The sequence below is a fragment of the Hemicordylus capensis genome, chromosome 3 (genome assembly GCF_027244095.1).
Source record: "Hemicordylus capensis ecotype Gifberg chromosome 3, rHemCap1.1.pri, whole genome shotgun sequence".
In the NCBI taxonomy this organism is placed as follows: Eukaryota; Metazoa; Chordata; class Lepidosauria; order Squamata; family Cordylidae; genus Hemicordylus; species Hemicordylus capensis.
This window is the reverse complement of record NC_069659.1, coordinates 131,429,766-131,450,412: the sequence shown is the minus strand read 5'-3', so window position 1 is coordinate 131,450,412 and position 20,647 is coordinate 131,429,766. Positions and strand designations below refer to the sequence as shown.

General features: G+C 43.1%; 1 protein-coding gene across 6 annotated transcripts in view; it reads left to right on the top strand.

Moving 5' to 3' along the window:
* The window catches only part of CNGA3 (cyclic nucleotide gated channel subunit alpha 3), a 57,779-nt gene that overhangs the window by 21,467 nt on the left and 15,665 nt on the right, over positions 1–20,647 (top strand). For 3 of the 6 annotated variants that reach the window (XM_053304699.1, XM_053304698.1, XM_053304693.1), the window contains exons 1-2: positions 10,722–11,048; positions 16,590–16,721. In XM_053304699.1, coding sequence (XP_053160674.1) covers positions 16,621–16,721 — 101 coding nt within the window. In that variant the 5' untranslated portion in view covers positions 10,722–11,048; positions 16,590–16,620. Of the gene's footprint in view, positions 1–10,721; positions 11,049–12,981; positions 13,053–13,165; positions 13,185–16,589; positions 16,722–20,647 lie in introns of those variants that run through there. The other 3 variants (XM_053304694.1, XM_053304697.1, XM_053304695.1) reach the window with 3 other exon arrangements.

Sequence of the window (20,647 nt, the reverse complement as noted above, 5' to 3'; positions counted from 1 at the left end):
CAGAGCATAGCGAAAGTAGCCAAAGAAGTATGTAGCTTAACAGAGGTTTCCCTTCTCTCTTTGATAATAGTGGGAAGCTTAAAAACCTTGGCCTTACTAAGGGGCCCATAAAATGCATTTGTCCCTAGTGGAAACAAAGTTATTCCAATCCAGTAATTGCTAATGTGTGTGCAAGATCCAATACACACATGAAGTGCTTCTACACATGGGAGGTTCTCTATTTAATCCAGAGAAAGAACATTGCACTGGATCATGTTTTTCACTTAAAAGAATAGATAGGTTTCTGTGTTCAATGTGCAAATTAGAGTACACTGATCTCTGCAACAGGGTGTGTGTGTGTTTACACATTTATCTATTCTGCAGTGAAATATAGAACAATGATCATCTCACAAGCATGTACTTTCTATTGTAGCGCATTTACCATAAGATCTACCATAAGGCTGGGAAGGAACAAGGCCAAAGCAAATGAGTGAGTGGTTTATGAGTCTATGAGGTTCATCTTCTGATGTATTGTTACGAAATGGCACGTCATTAGCTGGCTCTGTCATTCTTTTATTATTTGTTTGTTTGTTTATTATATTTTTATACCACCTGATATGTACATCTCTAGGCAGTGTACAACATTTAAAACAATATTTAAAAATCAGCACAGATTAAAATACATGAGACAATTAAAACAGTAGCATAAAACAATTATTAAAACAAATTATTAAATTTTTTGAAGGTTAAGCACTAGTTAAGCACTTTTGCAGGTTAAGCAATAGTTGATGTGTGAAGAGGCCCAGAGAATGTTTCCTGAATGGCTGCTAATGAACTTAATTATTCTGGGGAAAAAGCACATTGGACCCACTTGAAAGGAGAGGCTGAAGATGACATCACTTGGTTCCTCCTTCCTCACTACCCGGCTAGGTAGGTAGATGAATGCATGTGAAGCCTGTGTGAAATGAACAGGCAAGCTACTCTGGAAAAGAGACCAGAGATTTGAGGCTGGAATGGATGTGGCTGGATAGAAGCTGTAGCTTCTTAGATTGCCAGGCTATTGGAAACTGATGCAATCTGTTGCTGACCTCAACATGATCTGCTGTCTTCCCAACATCCATCTAAGGCTCATCCCGTAAATTTGTGTAAATAAACCAAATATGGCAAAGCACACTGTAAGTCTGTAGTGACTGCTTCCAAGGGAAACAGCAGAATCCAAGGTGGACAGCAAACCCTGGAACTCCTCAGTGCTCAGGAAAGTAGGGCAGCTGTAGGCGGCGTAACACTCAGCATGCCTTTCAGCAAGTTGGAAGACACTCAATCAGTAGCTTAGCTCCCTGGTTTGGGACTGGGCGGTCACGAATATATGGTATGTGTTGCTCCTAGCCACACTGCTAATCTGTGAAAATTTACCTGCAGGCTGGTTATTCTTGGGGGAGGGGGGATAAGAAAACAAATGGAAGACAGGAAGAAGCCTTGGCAAGTTGGACAAGGCCTGCAGGTTTTACATGACCAACCCCTGATCTAAAGCATTTTCCTTGCAGACCTATATGGGATGAGTTTCCGGAACCTCCCTATGCATTTGGTTCCATTTCTGTTTTGTCTTGAGTGTCACTTCATGTATTCGGCAGGAATACAATGTGGAAGTTGGTGGTGGAATGTTGTATGTGGGGGATTGTGGTAGAGCCATTGTGAGCTGCTTAGCCTTCTTGCAGAAGCATGTATATTGGGCTCAATAGGCTGAGAAGTCTGTGTATAGGACAGAGAGGGAGCTAATGGGGAGGTTCAACCTCATGATAGGCTCAGAGCACCTTTGTATTCATCGCTTAATGGTAGAGCCATGCATTTTGTTTGTTTATATGATTCTTGCATTTCATTTATATTTAATTAAGAAATATCAAAATGGCTTACACATATAGTTATGGATATTAAGAATAAGGCCAATGTTGGCCTAGAAAATGATGACCATCTTACATAGGGAGCCTGTCCTCACAAGCAGCCAAGCCCAGGTGTAGGCAGCCAAGCGAATCCCGGTGGTGCTGCAGCGCCAAACTCAGCACCAAAGCCCAGCTCTTAGCTGAGGTTAAGGGGAAAAATGTGCCCTTAAGCTGGCTCCTGGGATCGTGTTTCAGTGCGGGCTACTTGGAGCTTGCATTGACACAGAGATGGGGCGCCTAGAGCTTCCGTCCCCTGGAGGAATCCCCCAGAGCATTGTGCTTGGTGTGCAGTGCACTGTGGGATACCCGGAGGCTGGGATAATGAGTCCTAACCTCAGAGTGATGTACTGTATGGAGCAGCAGGGATTGTGTGGTAGCACCAGGCTGAGAATGCTTGTCTGGGGGGGAGGCAAGTTTTTTGAAACCTGAGTTCTGGTTAAGATGGAGAGCTAACTAGCTGTGTTTTTGCGAGCTCCCTAAGTTTCTTTGGAATTTCTTTTGATCCTGATTTCTAATTTGCTTCTTATCAACTGAGACTCCCTAACAAATAGGTGATTATACTCTTTTTTGCTTGTTTTTGTTTTTTAAATTGTAAATGGGAGGATCTCTTTTTGGATATTATTTACAAACAATGACCATGAAAGGTTCAAAGAAAAAAGTTCCTCTTTCTCCACAATCTACAAGAGAGGAAGAGGACGTTATGGCTTTTCTTAAGAATATGTCTGCAGAAATAAGAACTGAGTTGCAAAACTTGAATACATCAATTGTTTCTGCCGTGCGCGTGCGCGTGCGTGCACGACGGGCGCATGTGCTCTCACAACTTCTGCCCACTTCCGGCTGACGGGGGGAACAGGGCGGCAGGGAGGAATACTGCCGCCCCGAGGGGCTTGAAATTTGCAGAGCGCCGGTGGGGGAAACGCGGCGGGGGGTGAGTACACCCTCCCCCGCCCTTAAAGTACTACCCCCGCTGGTGCCGAAGACCATTCGGGCACATCCCTAATAGCTATATGTTTTGATAATTGTTCCAAAGCTTCAGTTAGGTGGTATATGAATACATCTTTGCTGAATGATTCACAGTTTAACAAACAGATGGAGCAAGAGATGGAGGAATTTTTCTGCCTTAACGGGGTTCAATTACATCCATGTTATTAATCTGGGATACTTGCAAAGTGTTTATGCAAGGTCGACTTACAGCCTATTCTTCATTTAAAAAGAAACAGTGAAAAGCTCAATTTGTATTTTTGGAAAATCGGGTCAAAGAACTATTAACTTCTTACGCAATGCACCCCTCTCCAGAGTTATACAGAAGTTTACTCACAGTTAATTATAAACTAAATAAGCTTTATTCCTTAGAAACTGAGTTTCTTTTGAATTGAACTAAGCAAAGATATTGGGAAAGGGGAGAAAAACCTAGTAAACTTTTGGCTTCGCGATTGAAACAGATGAAGCAACGTACTATTACCTCCTCTATTCGCGATGCTCAAAGTAACCTTTATACAGATTCTAAGTCAATCAATCATCAATTTTACTTGCTCTACTCTAGACTATATAGTGATGGGATATTTAATTTGGTAACAGATATGGATGTAGACAATTTTTTTACAACAATTACATCTTTTACAATTAACACAAGAGCAAAGGGATTTATTAGCTACACCTCTCTCTTTGCAGGAAATCATGAACACAATTAAAATCTATGAAATCTTCCAGGTCACCTGGGCTGGATGGTTTTCCAGTGGAATTCTATAAGAAATATATAAATTCTCTGGCTCCAATTTTATTGGAAGTCTATAATGAAGCTTTTTCGAATCAGCAGTTCCCTCCTTCATTTGATGAAGCTTATATAACAGTTCTCCCTAAACCTGGTAAAGATTTCGAGTTATGTTCGAGTTATAGACTTATATCCCTGCTAAATGTCGATGCTAAGATTTTATCAGCTACATTGGCATGTAGAATACAGACTATACTTCCCACTATAATATATCCTAGTCAGACTGGTTTTATATCGGGATGACAAGGATCAGATAATATTAGATTATTGATTGAAGTAACAGCTTTATCTTCAGAAAGACATCTTCCCGCTGCTATAATTTCTTTGGATGCCAAAAAGTCTTTTGATATGGTCAATATGAGATTTTTAAGGCAAGCTTTGATCAAATTTGGTTGTCCTTCTAGTTTTTTTATTTGGGTTAATCTTATTTATAAGGCTCCTTATTCACAGGTTATTACTAATGGTATATTATCTCCTTTGAGTAAATTGTAGCGGGGGACATGGCAAAGTTGTCCCCTTTCCCCTCTCTTCTTTAATATAGTATTAGAATCCATGGCTTGTGCAATTAGGGAATTAGATGAGATAAGGGGCATTAAATTGGCTGCAACTGAACATAAATTGATTCTATATGCGTATGATATTTTATGTTTTGTGGATTCAATACCTGCTTTGATGTCAATGGTATATAAATTTTGCAAGTTGTCTGGTTATTCTATAAATTGGGAAAAACCAGAACCGATGCCATTGGGTTCTGCAAGCCTCCCTGCTAATTGTAGATCATGGGGTTTTAGGTGGTGCCCGGATTTTCTTGAGTCTTTAGGTATGGTGATTCCAAATGATCTTTTTTATTTGGTAAATTTAAAGTTCTCTAAATTTTTGAGTAAGATGAAAAATTATTTAGATTGATGGTCTGTGATACTCTTGAGTATTTGGGGAAAGATAAATGCACTTAAGATGAATATAATGCCAAAACTTATGTATATCTTAAGAGGCCTCCCAGTTTTTATACCTTTATCTTATTTTAAAAAGTTTACAAGATAATTAACAGATGTATCTGGGAAGGTCATCCACTGAGATTCTCACTTGGCAAGCTCCAATTGCTGGTGGAAGAGGGTGGTTTTAATTTCCCCCACTTCCAAGCTTATCACTGGGCTTTTATGCTATCTTCAACACTGAGATGGAAAGCTGAGCCTCAAATTTTGGATACCCCATGGGCATGACTGGAGAGTTACTATTTAGCTCCACTATCTGCTTACCAGGTATTGGGTTTGTTACTTATTCGCTCTTCTGATAAACTACCAGAAGTTCAGGCAGCTAGACGTATATGGAGGAGTTTAGGCCTTAAATATGATTTTGATCCTTCTCAGCACGCAAAGCTTACATTATGAATGAACCCGGATTTGAAGATTGGGCAGAAACCTTTCTATTGGGCCAATTGGGCAACTTCTAATATTATTACTTTAGATCAATTAATTACCTCAGAAGAAGTTTTTAAATCTTTTGATGCTTTGAAAAATGAATTTAATATCCCTTCGAATGCCCGTTGGCAATATATACAATTAAGGCACCTTTTAACACAGTTTTTTGGACATGATGCACTTGCTGCTTCAGAAACTCCATCATTAATACTGGATTTGGAACATCTACCAGAACAAGCTAAACCTACAGTTTCATTTTATTTAAAACTTAAAGAGAAAGATAAAGTTGATATTGATTATATTTGTGTATTATGGAATCAGGATCGTGAATATATCATTACGGTAGACCAATGGTTAATAGCATTAAGGATAATGAAACGAGCATATATAGGTCTTAAACTGAGGCTTGTTCAGCAAAAACCTTTGTTTCGCTCTTACTGGACTCCCCAGAGGATGTTCAGAAAGGGCTGGGTTCAGAACGCCGTTTGCTGGAGATGTAATATTTATGAGGGGACATTGTCACATATGGTTTGGTCATGTCCAATTATAGCATTTTTTTGGGATGAAGTCCATAAAATTGTAAATAAGACACTGCAATTATCTTTGTGTTTTAAAGATAGCTATGTTCTCCTGGGATATATTTCCAGGACATGGAACTTAACACGTTATCAACAACTATGGATTCTTCGCACTTGGGGAGTGGCCAAAAAGATTATAATTCAACATTGGAAAACCAGATTTACTCCAGAACTTCAGCTTTGGACTACTGAAAAGTGTTCATTATCCACATTTGAATTGGTTGTTTTTTTGTTTTTTGTTTTGTTTTTGCTGTTTAGGCAAAGAAGAAGAGTTTCAAGCGATATGGTCAAAATTTAATGAATTGTATGTGTTTTAGAAGGTGATTACATATATATGCATTGTTTGTCGGGTTTTTTTCTTTTCCTTTCTTTTCTTATTTCCCTTTTTTCTTCTCTCCTTTTCTTTTAAGACTTTATATGAAAGTGTTTCAATTTTGGGAGTGTCTTGGACTGTAATGCATGTTCTTTAAAATAAAATGGAAAAAAAAAGTTTTTTGAAACCTTCTCCCCACCACCCACCCATCTGGTAGATTGTGGTCAAGTGGAAATTCATTTTTCAGCTGGAAATTCGTTTTTCCACGAAGGTTTTAAGATAGTGGCTGAATTTGCATGTAATGCAGGTTCCACCTCCCCTCCCTCTGCTTTCCCATCTGAATTCATACATTCAGGAGAGCTGCCTCTGCAGTCAGCAATATGGCTGAGAGGTGGGGGAGCTGGCTGTGTGGGCTTACTTCGTGACAGAAGGACAGACCACACAGCTAATTGGTCTTGAGTTGAGGGAGGAGTTTCCTTCCTCAACTCCGGTCCCAAGGTGAGCAGCCTACGGTTCTTAATTTGGACATACCTCAGGCTGCTAGGAACCTCAGGTAACAGTGACATAACTTTATTCAACCCAAGGGTTCAAGGGAGTCCCAGTCTAGAACCCTCGGTATTGTCACCGCACCCGACTGCAATCCCCTGCAATCAGAAGTAATGTCCATGGAACATCAGACTTATTGAACTGTGATTCCACATTACATGCAAATGCAGCCATAGTCAGTTAATGCAGTTTAGCTATCTAGTTTGCTTTCTGCTCCTCAAACATTAGTGAAGGAATTTAAGTCTGCATAAAAGGCGTTCAGTATATATCTGAGTTAGGGTAACAATAGAACAATGGAAGATGTCTAAGGTGACAATTAGTTTTCTATTAAGAAAGGTTTGGAATGCTGCCATATTTCTCTTGGTTAAGATATTCTGCTTGCTCATAGGAAGTTTTAGGATAAAACCATGGGAAAATTCAGATAGGTGAGGTTGTCTCTCTGGATGGTTTGTGAGTATGACTGAGGCAACTATTCTCCTTGAACTATTCTCCGTGAAATCACTTTTCATGAAAAGCCGTTTGTAATTAATTATCTTTTGATGTCTTGCACTTCATCCAGGTTTTAAGGTCTATATATGCTGTACCAGGAGCTATATAGTAAACTAATATTTTACAGATGCCTATGGAATGAACCTGTGTAGTGGTGTACATTCTGGATGGGGAAAAGTGGTATACTTTTTGAACTACACACTAGTTTCCTAATGTAGTTTAAAGCTAATCTAACTCCTGGGATGTGAGAGGTCATCTAACTAGAGGCAATCTGAGACAGTGATGCTTTTCTCACGCACAGCCTAACCCAGGCTAGGGATGCCCAGCCTGGGTTAGACTGAGCTTGAGAACCACTAGGATCAGGCCTAGTCTTGCTTTCAGACCTAGTTGTTAGCTGAGGATAAGGGAGCGAGTGCTTCCTTAACCTGTAGTAACAGTGTGTGTGTGTTTGCTGGAGCTATGTTTAGCCCCAGCAGACATAGAGATGGGTGCCTAGAACACCGGTCTCCTTGGAAAATCCCCCAATGCATTGCATGTGTCACATGATGCACTGTGGGATTTATGGAGGCTAGGATAATGAGTCCTGGCCTCAGATCAATCTGCCCTGCTCCGTGCTGCACAGAGCAGGGCTGATTGTGTGAGAGATCTGCACTCCCACTGAGAAACCAACTATTGTCTGGGGGGAAGGCAAGGTTTAGGAAACCTCCCACCCACACCTGCCCACCCGGTAGGTTTTGTGAATGGCCCCAATATATGTAATAAAAGAAGCAATATATGATCAGCATATTAAACAAATAGTAGCCATCTAACAGCAGAATCAAAATTGTTAGGCATCAGAATACAAAGCCTTCTGAAACAGGAAATTCTTCACTGAAACAGGAAAGTCTAAAGGGGGACAGAGGGAGACTGCATCATCTCCCTAGGCAAGGAGTTGAGGCGCTACCACCAAACAGATAATGTCGCTGGTACCAATTAGGATTAAAGATTAAATGTGGAGATGAAAGCAGAGCTTAATCTGTGCCAGGTTCACCTCAGTCACTATTAGGACACCACCCTGGATAGAGAAACAATAAAAAGAATGTTGGCCGACATCCAGTGCAGTGTAATGCAGGTGGTGCCAACCCACCTTCACTTCCATGGGGTTATAGAGAAGCACCAGTGGTCTTGCACTTTTGTGCAAGAGCACAAGTACTTCAAATAGTGTGCCTGCACTCTGGAAGTGTTGCTTTGATTGGAAATATGTTGCTTGACTGTCAGCAGAGTGTTTCCAATCTAACTAGCACACCCAGAGGTTGTCTGTGTTACAGGACGTGTTTGCGCTCTTGCACAAAAGTGCAAGGCCACCAGTTCTTCACTACAACAGCCAGCAATGTGGCTGGATTGGCAGCACTCATATTGCACTATACTGGATGTTGGCCGGTGCCTCTGAGCATGTATATAATGCTTATAACACACTGGGGAGAAGCAGATTTCCAGGGCTGAAAATTATTAATTACATTTCTAATTACATGTAGCACTTATGATTAATTATAATTATTATGTGCTAATTGCATGCAATACAAAATACATGTGACATTTAACAGAGACTGAGTAGTTGGCTTTATTAAGAAAGCCTGTCCCTGTCATGATTCCTAATCACTTGCTGGCTCCTGGGAGACCTATGGCCTGAGGGCCTAGATTCTAGAGAGCCAGTTCTTCATGGATTAGCACCTGGAAGAGACAAAAAATGGTACATGGCAGCAGCATATGGTTTAAAGCAGGGTTTCTTAATCTTGGACTCCCAGATATTGTTGGACTACAACTCCCATCATCCCCAGACATAGCCTTTGTGGCTGAGGATGATGGGAGTTGTATTACAACAACATCTGGGGGCCCAAGCTTAAGAAACCCTGCTTTAAAGGATTGCTTAAGCCTTTAGCTTGATGTAAGTCAATTAAGCACTGACTAGTGGAGGCTGGGAAAAGCATGGCATTGTCACTGTGGCTTCTGGCAACCGTGTCTATGGACATTATGGAGGATGCAGCCCTGTGGGAATGGATTTTGGGTGAGGAAGCTGGGCCAACAGGTGGTACTGACCAATTTTAAAAATTCCATTGGTGGTGTCCTTCTCTAAGAGTTTGGGGATCACCCCCTATAAATTATTAGCACATTGCATAGTTGAGGCCAGGTGGATATATAGTAAGATGATCGCCAAACTTAACATATGCTCTTAATGTATAAAAACAAGGGCTGTGATGCCAAGTCACCGGAATTTTTGCCTAATATTTCTCCTGATACAACTGACACATAAAAATATGACTGCTTCATGTAACTGAGCAGCAGCAGTGTTTTACAGGGATGTGCATGAAGTGTTTCTGCACCTCTATTTCAAGGTGCCAAAATGATTCGAGCTGCCCCAGCCAAATTGTTTCGGGGTGTGGGTGGGGCATGAGCAGTCACTTACCTGGCCCTCTGTTGCTCCTCTGGCGCCCCTCCCCACCCCAGCTCGACACTCTCCGTATTAAGCAGCCCCGTGGTCTGCTCTTAAAAGCCATGCCAGGGCTGCTTCTTTCTTGGAAACAGGAAGTCCCCTCTTCTCAGCAGCCTGTGGCTGCATTGGCCTGGAAATGGCACCTGAGAATGTATTGACACCATCTTGAGTGTTCAGCATAGTATTGGGACAGCACTACATTATGGTGATGCAGGGTGGCAGAGGCGTAATGGAGAGGCAGGTAAGACCTCCCTCGCTCCTGTTAAAGCAACCTTTCTCTGCCCCTCTGGATGTGCTGAAAATATTTTGTGCACATCCCTAATGTTATAACTGCTTCCTTGTAAATACAAAACAATCTTATGTGGATTTAGCTAAGACTTTATTCCAGAAACAACTCCATTTTTTCCTTCTCCTTTCTCTCCCTTTTCATTCTGACCCCGCCCCCTCCAACACTCTCTACAGTATCCCCACTGGGAAAAAATTCCTAAAAACAAAACACAAAAGCTTACTAGATAGAATACAATTAGATGCTGGTTTACTGAGTGGAATACAATACACCTCTCCCCTTTATAACAAACAAAACTTAATTCAAAGGAGGTAAGCTGTGTGCCATTGTCAGTCACTAGTTCTTTAGGAAGAGCTTCCCTTGAAAAAACTGCAGCCATGAACTGGATCACCTTGGCTGAATTCAGACAAAATAGGAAACTGGAGGACCCTTCACCTCCAGTTTTTGAAGCTGCACATCCAAATTAGGCAAACTGGAATTAAGGGTGAAAAGGACCCTCCAGTTTCCATCGCCAGACTTCATTCTGAATCTTTATGCAGAGTGGAGTTTCGCCACCCTTCTCCAGTTTTGGTCCCATTGGGCCCAAACTGTGGTGTCAGCATTACATCTGAACGCTGGCACTGCAGTTTGGGCCCAACGGGACCAGAGCTGAGGGAGGAAGGGCCTCCCTCACTCTGGCCCGATTGGCTGTGGAGGTTGTGTGGAAATGTTGTTGTAATATCTCCAGCCAGTAGGTGGCACTAGCATTTGCTAGTGGTGGTCTTAATTGGAGGCAGCATCCCTTCCTTCTTCCTGCCTGTACCTTTGTTGAATTTGTCTCTTCCTGTTACACAATAAAGTAGTCTTAGCCTATAATGGCTGCCTTCCTCTGAGCTCTCATGACAGAGGTTGTCCTTCTGCCAAGAAGCAAGCCCACACAGCCAGTTTCCCCACCTCTCTGCACCCACTCAGCCAACTCCCCTGCCTCTCTGCAGTCTCACTGGAGTCAAGAGGGTGGTAAAAGTATTTGGCAATTTGTCACACACAGCACAAGCCATACAGTGCCTGATTACATTTTCAATTTGTTTGTCCATACCTAGCCACCAGAAACTTTCTCTGATTTGCCTTTTAGTCAAGATCATGCCCAGGTGAACTTTGTGGGCAATGTTGATCACTTCTGCTTGTAAGGAGGTTGGCCCCACCAAACAATCAGTCCTCTGCTCCAGCTCTTTGAGAAGGGACAGCTCACTCACTACGTGCATTAATGGTTGAACATGTTCAGGTACCTTGTTTTGACATGTAGTGTAAGATCAATACATGCAAAAACAGCAGTAGGGGCCCTGCTGCGGATTGAATTTAGGGTCTTCTGCATGCCAAGTAGGTGTAATACCATTGAGCTCCTGTCCCTCCTTACCCTATATAAGTGGTTTAATTACAATATTTGAATGGCAGAACCAGTGGCATAGCCTCCATTGGACAAGTGGTGGGGGACCAAGAGACCCAGATTGTGGGTCTCCGGGGTGTGCCTCCCATCTCTTCCCCTGCACTGTGTGCTTGCCACACCCCACTGGCCATTTGTTCAGGCTAAGTGCTTGTGCACTACCCACCCCAGTGAGAACAGGCAGCCCCTTTAAGGCAGATGTGTTCTAGCAGTCACATCATCCGATGGTGTGGCCAGGGCTGAGTGTGGAACTTGGCCCCAACAGGTAGGCATTGCCCATAGTAGGCAAGCTGGTGGCAGGTAGAAAGGTGCGAGGGTGGATGGTGCTAGGGCCATGAATGCAGATGGTGGGAGGGTCTGCCTTCAACTTTGCGATGCCCCTGGGCAGAACATTTAGTAGTCTGGTTCATTCTACGTAAAGAAAGACTGACATTGATTTGGTACTTTTAAAACAGCCAGTTCACACAAACATCTGAATATGACAAATGCTTGAAATCATTGTGAGGCTCTGCTCATGTGGATGCATGTAAGCATCACCATGTAGAGGATTGTACTTTAACATGTCAGAAAAGGCCCTTTTGTTATCACCTCATGGAAGAGAGTGCAGACACACAGGCATAAAGACAGATGCACTGGATGTCATAAATGAAGCTTGGTTTGCTTAATTCAGAGGACTTTATCTGAGGACAGAAATGAACAAACAACAGACATATAAATACCATGATGTCACAAGAATCACAACACTTTTCAGCTTACACAGATGTTTGCTTCATGTGTCATAACATGTGTGACAACCGTCTTTTGAACTGTAGACCAAAACACATACAGGTGGCCCTGTTCTCTATGGTTTCAGCAACCACTGTTTCACATATCCATGGATGGGTCTCAGAGATCCAGTTTCATTATCTGCAATATTTAAAAAATAGGTGATTTTCACGTATCCACGGTACTTGGGCCACCAAAAGGGACTTCCGGTATCACTTCCAGTGGCATTTCCGATGACATTTCCTGTCTGGAGTCAGCATGGAGCCATTTTGTGGCTCGTGCTCACCAAAAACAAAAGCCCGCTAAAATCAGCAAAGAATTGGCTAATCTAGAGGTTTGGGGGAGGCATTGCTGGAGAGCTGGAAAGTAAGTTACTGTGGTGTACTGCTTTTAATTCTGCTCTCCTCCCTCATTTTTGGCAAAAGAAATTGTGCAAGAATCTAACCTCCAGATTCCCATAGAGTTAAGAACATAAGAACAGCCCTGCTAGATCAGGCCCAAGGCCTGTCTAGTCCAGTATCCTGTTTTGCACAGTGGCCCACCAGATGCTGCTGGAAGCCACAGGCAGGAGTTGAGGTTTAAGTTGAGGAGTTAAGGTTTCATTATTCATGGTTTCCATATTCATGATTGTAAGCGAGAATTGAACCACCATAAATAACAAGGGCCTCCTATATATTATCTGTTCACCTCAAGCAACCTTCCAATAGTACATGAAGACCCAGTGACTCCAACTCCACATTGCTAAACTCAAGATTCGTATCAAACAGCTGATTGTCATTGACCTAAAGTCAGTTGTAGGTTATGCCAAACTAAGGTTATCTTGGTAACGGGCCAACTTTCCATTGCAGCATGGCAGGCTGATATATTAAACATAGATTCATGTAAGGCGTAATACTCTACCTCATTTAGGCATTTCCAGAAATCATCCCACATCCAGTAGTGAATTAGCATCTGTAGTTATCATCCCCTTTCCTATACATGTTCTCAGTGAAATTTCTCTGAATGAGTTCGGTGGGCAAATGTGAAACTCTAAGGGCTGTGGTGCAACCATGCATGCGCAGGAGGACTGGAGAGGCCCAGGTAAGCAAGCATAGGATTGCAGCCACTGGCTGGAATCCAGAAGTATTAGAATCAGTGAGAGATTTGCCATTTACTTTCATATAATAGGAATAACAGCACCTATGCAGCACAATCCTCAATGTTCATTCAAAAGTAAGTCCCACTGAGTTGAATAGGAATTATGCCCAAATAAGTGTGTACAGTTTTGCAACCTTAATTTCAATTTCTTTTCCGCATGTATTGTCTGAGCACAGGTCTTCAAATGTGCACTATGTTGCAATCTGTTGGATTCGAGCTGAGTCTTTCTCCACTTGCGCTCCAGTCATCTACCTTTCCACTTCAGCCCCCATAGTTCTTCTGTATACCAAGGGGCCAATTTCTGTATACCGAGGAGCCAATTTTGAAGCGGGTCAGAGAGGACGCTTAGAAACGATCATGTCTACTGCCCTGGTGATTTTGCTGTTCCAGTTCTCCACCAGAGGATTGCCAGCAGAGCCAACACTAAATCCCACCAAGGCTTCTTGGAATCCTATTGTATCCAATAACCTTCTTGGGTGGACCATCCTAATAGGTTCCTCACCCCTGTGATGGTGGGAAATGACTGTTAGTCCAACCTTAACCAGACAGTGGTCTGTCCATGACAATGGGGAAATCACAGGAGTCCCCACCCATAGAACACCACCCCGATCAGAGTGAAAGACCAAATCAAGCATGTGACCAGCAATGTGCGTTGGTCCCAAGACCACTTGAGATAAGTCAATTTTTGACATTTAATTCTCAAAACAGTTGCTAGAAACTGTTGTTGATTAATGTTCCATGCTGCGTTTGAATTCATTGGCATGATGCAAGTAAGAATTTGGCCTAAGTTAAGGAATCCATCAACAGATGAGCATTGTGTGTGTGTGTATGGGGGCCCCTGTGAGGCCATTAGGTCCAGGTGGTAAAATGACTTAGCTGCACCTCTGACTCTAACCATTTGTGACAAGGGTAAGAAAAGAATCTTTTAAGCACAGAACATGTTTAACTGTGAGGAAATGAAGTGTATATGCCATTCACACTCTTATATCGGAGGGAGTTTTGCTGATCATTATGCTTTTTATGCCCATTTGTTTAATGGGGATAAATTGGCCTGGCCTTCCAAGGTTTTAAAATCATTTTGGGGTATTTTAATTGGTTTTAAATAGTTTTGAATTGTTTTAAAATTGTTTTTATATTGTTTTAAGTAGTGTGTTTTAGATCGTGTTAGTTTTATGTCTTTTAAAATTTGTTGTGAACTGCCCAGAGCTTTGGCGGTGGCGGGTGTGTGTGTGTGTGTGTGAGATCCCCTATTTTTTATAATAAGCAATTCTGTCTTAATAGTGACATTCTGACTAACATATTAACAAAATTATCGAGGATTTAGGCATGTGCTAAGTAGGCTACAGTTTAAAGCCTCACATTATGAGAGACCTCTATAAACTAAAATTAGACTAAAAGACTAAATTTCAAGTCTTACATAATGGCTGCATTTGCACATAACACGAAAAGGGCCCCCAGTTGAAGGGGCCCCCAGTTGAAATGTTTGTATGTCTGATTGTGTGCAACCGCAGTCCGGACCAAAAATCTACCCACGGTTTCCCTTCCGGGACTCCAATTTGTACACTTGGTTTGTAGTGGGTTTTGCCGCCTCTAACTCTGGTTTGGCAGTGCCAGTGTTACATGTGAATGCTGCACCACAGGCCCACTCTGCTAAAACCAGAGTTGAGGGAGGAAGCTCCTCCCTTGCTCCAGCTGCGATTGGCTGCCAGGGCTGTCCTTCAGTCAAGAAGGAAGCCCACGCAGTCAGTTCCCCATCCTCTCTGCAGTCTCTCTGACTGCAGATTGCCTCCTGTCCATTACGTGCAAATGCAGACAGGAGAGCGAGGGGAGTGTGGAGCGTTATGTGTGAAAGCGGCCAATACAATTTCATTTAAAGGCATTTCTAATGCAAATAGGCTTGTAAGATAACTGTTTTTGTTAGATTATTATTTTTTCGGTGCCAAGTTAAAATAAAGCTTTGATACATCTATTTTCATTGTCCTTTTTGTTGAATAGTTAATGAAAAAATGAGTAATACATCATTTTGTCAAATTTTGGGACCTTTTAAGCTTGTTATAGCTTAGAGCTTCAGCATAACTCAGTATATATCCCAAGAGTTGTACAAATTTTGATATAGACAAAAATATCTATGATGTCATTTGTGGTCCAATTACAAGGCTTGCTGATGGACTGTACTGAGTGCTGGGTCAGCATGATACCAGGATCCATTATATCCTGCCATTACAGCTGCAATGTTATTCTGGCATTCTTCAAGCACAGATATGCAAACATAAGATTTGTCTTCAGGCGTTCCTCTGCCTATGTAAGATTATGACCACTCATGTCATCTTAATCTCCCTGGGTTGTGTGAAATGTTCTCAAGGGCAGCCCAAGACATTTTGCTGCCTGAGGTGAAGGACCATAGGACACCTCTCTCATCTGCAGGTGGGTGCTCAGCACCCACAGGCTGTGCTCCTGAGGGAGTGCCATGCAAACACTCTCAGAGCATGTCTTCAAGCCAGGCAGTGCTGAGAGTGGCGTTCTTAGCTCGGGTTGGCGGGGGTGGGGGGGAGAGGTATGGCCCAAGCAGAAAAGAGATGGGGAAAAGAACAGCATCATCATGGGTGCCAAAAAATATGACAGGGTATCACCTCTCCTGCAGTCATTGCACTGGCTGCCTATTCGCTTCCAAGTTCAATTTAAGGTCCTGGTTTTGACCTTCAAAGCCTTGTGGGGTTTGGCGCCTGTCTACCTACAGACCTGCCTCTCCCATCCAGTTACATCCCATCCGGTCAGATCTTCTCAGATGGCCCTTCTGTCAGTCCCTGATTTCCGAGAGTTTTGGGGCTCTAGGACCCATGAAAGGGCCTTTTCGGTTGCTGCCCCACTTCTCTGGAACTCCCTTCCCCTTCAGATTCATTTAGCTCCTTCCTTATTGATTTTTAAATCTCTATTGAAGACTTTTCTTTTTCGCCAGGCTTTTGCCCTGTAATTTACCTATTTTTTTTCCTTTTTGTTAGTTACTTTAGTTTTAATTTAGAATGTAATGCTTTCTTGCTTTGCATGTTTTTGTACACCGCCCAGAGTCTTCGGAGTGGGCGGTATATTAAATGTTTCAAATAGATAGATAGATAGATAGATAGATCCTGCAGCTGGACAAGAAACAGTGGTTACCAGGGTACTGCCCGTGGTGGTGGAGGTCTGGGGCTTGCCTCTTGCATCTGTGGCAACTGCCTCATGCTGCCTCATGGAAGGGCTGCCCCTTAATGTTCTCAGCAAACAGTAGATTGTATGACCAAGATGGCCATTTTGAACACACCTACAAGGGAGTAAGTCCCTTTGAACTAAATGGGATTGATTTCTGAGCAAATGTGCTGAGGATTGCTCTGAACATATTTCACCATTTTCTTCAAGGTTCTCCTATGTTTTATAAAAATCCCTTGTTTTTGAAGTTCCTTTTCCATAAAATGACATTTAAAATAAGTTCTTCCTGTTTTCCAGATACCACTTGGATATTGATATGTAAAACAACATGGCTAAAGTTGACACCTATCACTCCTGCCCTGCTGTGCACAGACTGTCTGTGAAGACCATTGATGATGACACTGATCAACTTGAAAATGGATTTACCGGGTAATTGCCTTTAAGCAACTAGTCAATAAATGTTTAGTATCCTTTTAATTAGCAAAAACAAAGCATCCCTACTCCAAACACAATGGAAAAAGAGTTTACAATCCAACCAAAGGTAACCATATTTAAGTCCCATTGATTTCAGTGGGAGAATTGTGCTTTTCTCTCTCCTGTTAACATTAATAGGACTTTAAAAGTGGTTATCTTAGCCTGGGTTGTACCTATTGACACCTTCTTTATGTAGAATATGCACAGATCAAGATATTTGTATCAGCATTTCAGAGGAAGGGTGCATTTACACACTGGACAGATTCACATTAACCTTGAGTAAATTTCTTGCAACCTCTTCTTATAGCTTCTGCACCCGCTCCTATCCAATGGATGGACTGTTCATGAAGCAGAAGAAGGTTGCAGATAGAGCTTGTTCTGCAAAGCTGCAATCCCACTGATCATGTGTTTGGTGGGAAAGAGGGACAATGGAGGGATATGATCCAGCTCACCCCCCACATCCACATTTCCCCTCCCCTAAAGCCCAGTAGCCAGGATTCTGTCTTTTAAAAACACACAGGACTGGTTCAAACATCATGTGGAACATAGGAACATAGGAAGCTGTCATATAGGTGGGTGCCTGCCTGCCTGCCTGCTTCTCCTTCTGCCCCCCTGCTTGCCATCTGCCCCCCAGGACTGACTGCTGTACTGTGGTGAAGCTTTGCAGGACTGGGGCCGGGCCGGGGTGTGTGTGTGACTTGCCAGTGACCTGGCAGTTTCCTGGATCCCATCTGCCTAGAGCTTGCTGCTCAGGGCTATTTAGGGTGCTGCCAGTGGCAGCAGGCCTGCCACTGGCAGGGCTGCCACCAAAGGGGCGACACCGAAGGGGTTCGCTTTTTGGGGACCCACTTCAGGGACAGCAAGGGTGAGGGCCAGGTTTCCTGGCCCAAGAATTTGCATGTGGGTGGGTATTTAGTGGTGTGGCTTCTGTTTTAATTAGTCCTGAGTGAGATTGTTTTATAATGTGCCTGGGCTTACCTGGAGATGGGAAGACAGGGGGCATGTCCATTGATTATGGGGCGGCAATTCCAGTGGTAGTAGGGAACAGAAGAAGTAACGTTGGCAGGCCAGCGGGCCGTTACAGGAGAAGGGGAATTGGAAATCTGATAGCTGTCTCCCCTTCTGGCTGCTGCCAGCTGTTTGACCTTGGGGAGCAGTGCCATGCTTCCTTGGAACCTCACCTTGCTCCTCTGTAATGCCAGGTCAATCCAGAACAAATCAGAAACCATCCATGATCTGATTCATATGATTCATTATCTGATTCTCCTGGTATGTATTACGGAGACCTGGTTGGGGGAGGCTGGTGGCCCAGTCTGGTCCCAGCTTCTCCTTCCAGGGTACTCTGTTGAGGAGCAGGTGAGGGACTGTGGGTGGGGAGGTGGAGTGGCTGTGGTCTATAAGAATAACATCTCCCTTACTGGGATCCCTGTTGAAGTGTCAGACCATATAAAATGTGTGTACTTCAATTTGGGGACCAGAGATAGACTGGGACTTCTGTTGGTGTACCGATTGCCCCGCTGCTCAACAGAGTCCCTAACTGAGCTGATGGACTTGGTCTTGGACTTGATGTTGGAGTCCCCCAGCCTTGTGGTGGTGGGGGACTTCAATGCTCATTTCGGGGCCAATTTGTCTGGGGCGGCTCAGGAGTTCATAGCGGCCATGACAACTATGGGCCTATCCCAAGTGGTCTCGGGACTGACATACATTGCTGGTCACATGCTTGATTTGATCTTTCACTCCAAAATAATGTTCTTTTAACATTGTTTAAGATGTTTTAAGGTTTGAATTGTTGTAGTGTTTTAACTTTTGCTGTATCATTTATTTTGTTTAAACTGGTGTTTTAATTTTTGCTGTCATTTCTTTTAACTGGTGTTTTAATCTTTTTCTGTTTTGTTTGCTTTGTTGTGAACCGTCCAGAGACGTGAGTTTGGGGCAGTATAAAAATATGTTAAGTAAATAAATAAAACAAATATACTGAGTCAAACCATTAGTCTATCAAGCTCAATATTGTCTTCACAAACTGGCAGCGGCCTCTCCAAGGTTGCAGGAAGGAATCTCTCTTAGCCCTATCTTGGAGAAGCCAGGGAGGGAACTTGGAACCTTCTGCTCTTCCCAGAGCAGCTCCATCCCCGAGGGGAATATCTTACACACAGTAGTCTCCCATTCATATGCAACCTCAGCTTGCTTAGCTAAAGGGACTAGTCATGCTTGCTACATGTCCTAAGACCTAAGAAGTGTCCCCCACTTCCCTGCCCATGTGAACTTCAGAAGAATTCTACTTCCAATTGTGGTTAAAAACAGACCAAGATTGGTTGTGACATCTGAACAGACCAGTCTTGGAGTCTTTCCACAGTGTAATAAACTGTAGGGCATTCAAAGCTTTTGCAGTGTTCTAAGTGCGACTTTACTCCCCAGACACAATCTGCTGCAGACTTCTTTACTATTTCCTGTGCATGCACCAACTAGGGACTTTGTGCAATTTTCGGCATGCCACCTGCTGACCAGCTCTTGCATTCTGAGAAGATACCACTCCTTTTCATTAACACTTTTGTGGCGACTAGAGGAAAGGGTGGGTTCTTCTCACAATGCAAGAGCTAACCAGCAAGTGGCACTGTGAAAACGGCACGAGGTCCCTGCTTGGAGAGTATATAGAGAATAAGGTAATGCGAAGCCGTAGCAGGGATGCTTGCAGTAGCTTGTGTATGGGGAGTGCAGTCGCTCTTTAAACTTGCATGTAAGCTTTACATATCCCAACATTTATTGCCATATGGAAAGACCCTTGGTTTCTAACCAACTTCCTAAACATAACCAAGATCTAAACCCAAAATTTGAAGTGGGCTTCAGATCTCGGTTTCTTTCAAGGAAGTTAGAGTTAACCAGACTTGATTTGTTCAGATATCATGAGATATTATTCAGATATTATTCAGCCATACAGACACTGCCAGGCTTCAGTGTCTATTTATTTATTTATTACATTACATTTCATTTGTACACTGCCTCAAACTTTCGTCTCTGGGCAGTTAACAATAGTATAAAACAAGTAAAAATATATACAAAAACTTAAAACAATTTAACAATTTAAGATCAACCACGAATTAAAACCTTAAAAATTTAAAGAACAGAAAAAGCTTGGGTGAAGAGGTGGGTTTTCAAATGCTTTCTAAAAATTGTCAGAGATGGGGAGGATCGTATCTCAGTAGGGAGCGCATTCCACAGTCTCGGGGTAGCAACCGAGAAAGCCCGTCCCTGTGTGGCCACCAGCCGAGCTGGCGGCAACAGGAGACAGACCTCTCTGGATGACCTCAATGGGGATCATAATGAAGAAGACGTTCTCTTAGATACCCAGGGCCTAAGCCATTTAGGGCTTTATAAGTTATGACAAGCACTTTGTATTTTGCCCGGAAACCTATTGGCAGCCAGTGTAACTCTGTCAGCAAAGGAGTGATGTGGTCTCTCCAAGATGACCCAGAGACCAGCCTGGCTGCTGTGTTCTGTACCAACTGAAGCTTCCGGACTACATACAAAGGTATTTGATTTATGATTAGGCATGCCGGCTGGCCATCTGTTTTGTTAGGCAGATTACTGGATGTTTCTGAATGGGGAGTTAATGGCCAGCAGTGCATGGTCCTCGCCCTCGATGTTGACAGCTCTGTAAATAGCACCGGATGCAAGGCAGCCCTAAGGGAATAGGTTCAGGAGGCAGGCAGACTCTTCATGCTAGTGGCCCCCGGGGCCAGACTGAGCAAGCTGTGTGGTCAGGACTTGGTAGGGCCTAGTGTTCTCCAGTACCCTGGGGGTATTGCAGCCTAGATGTGTGCTTCATGCCCAGAGCTCAGCCCGTTAGGTTTGCAGTAATGCTGGTGGCTCTTTAGGTGAGGCAT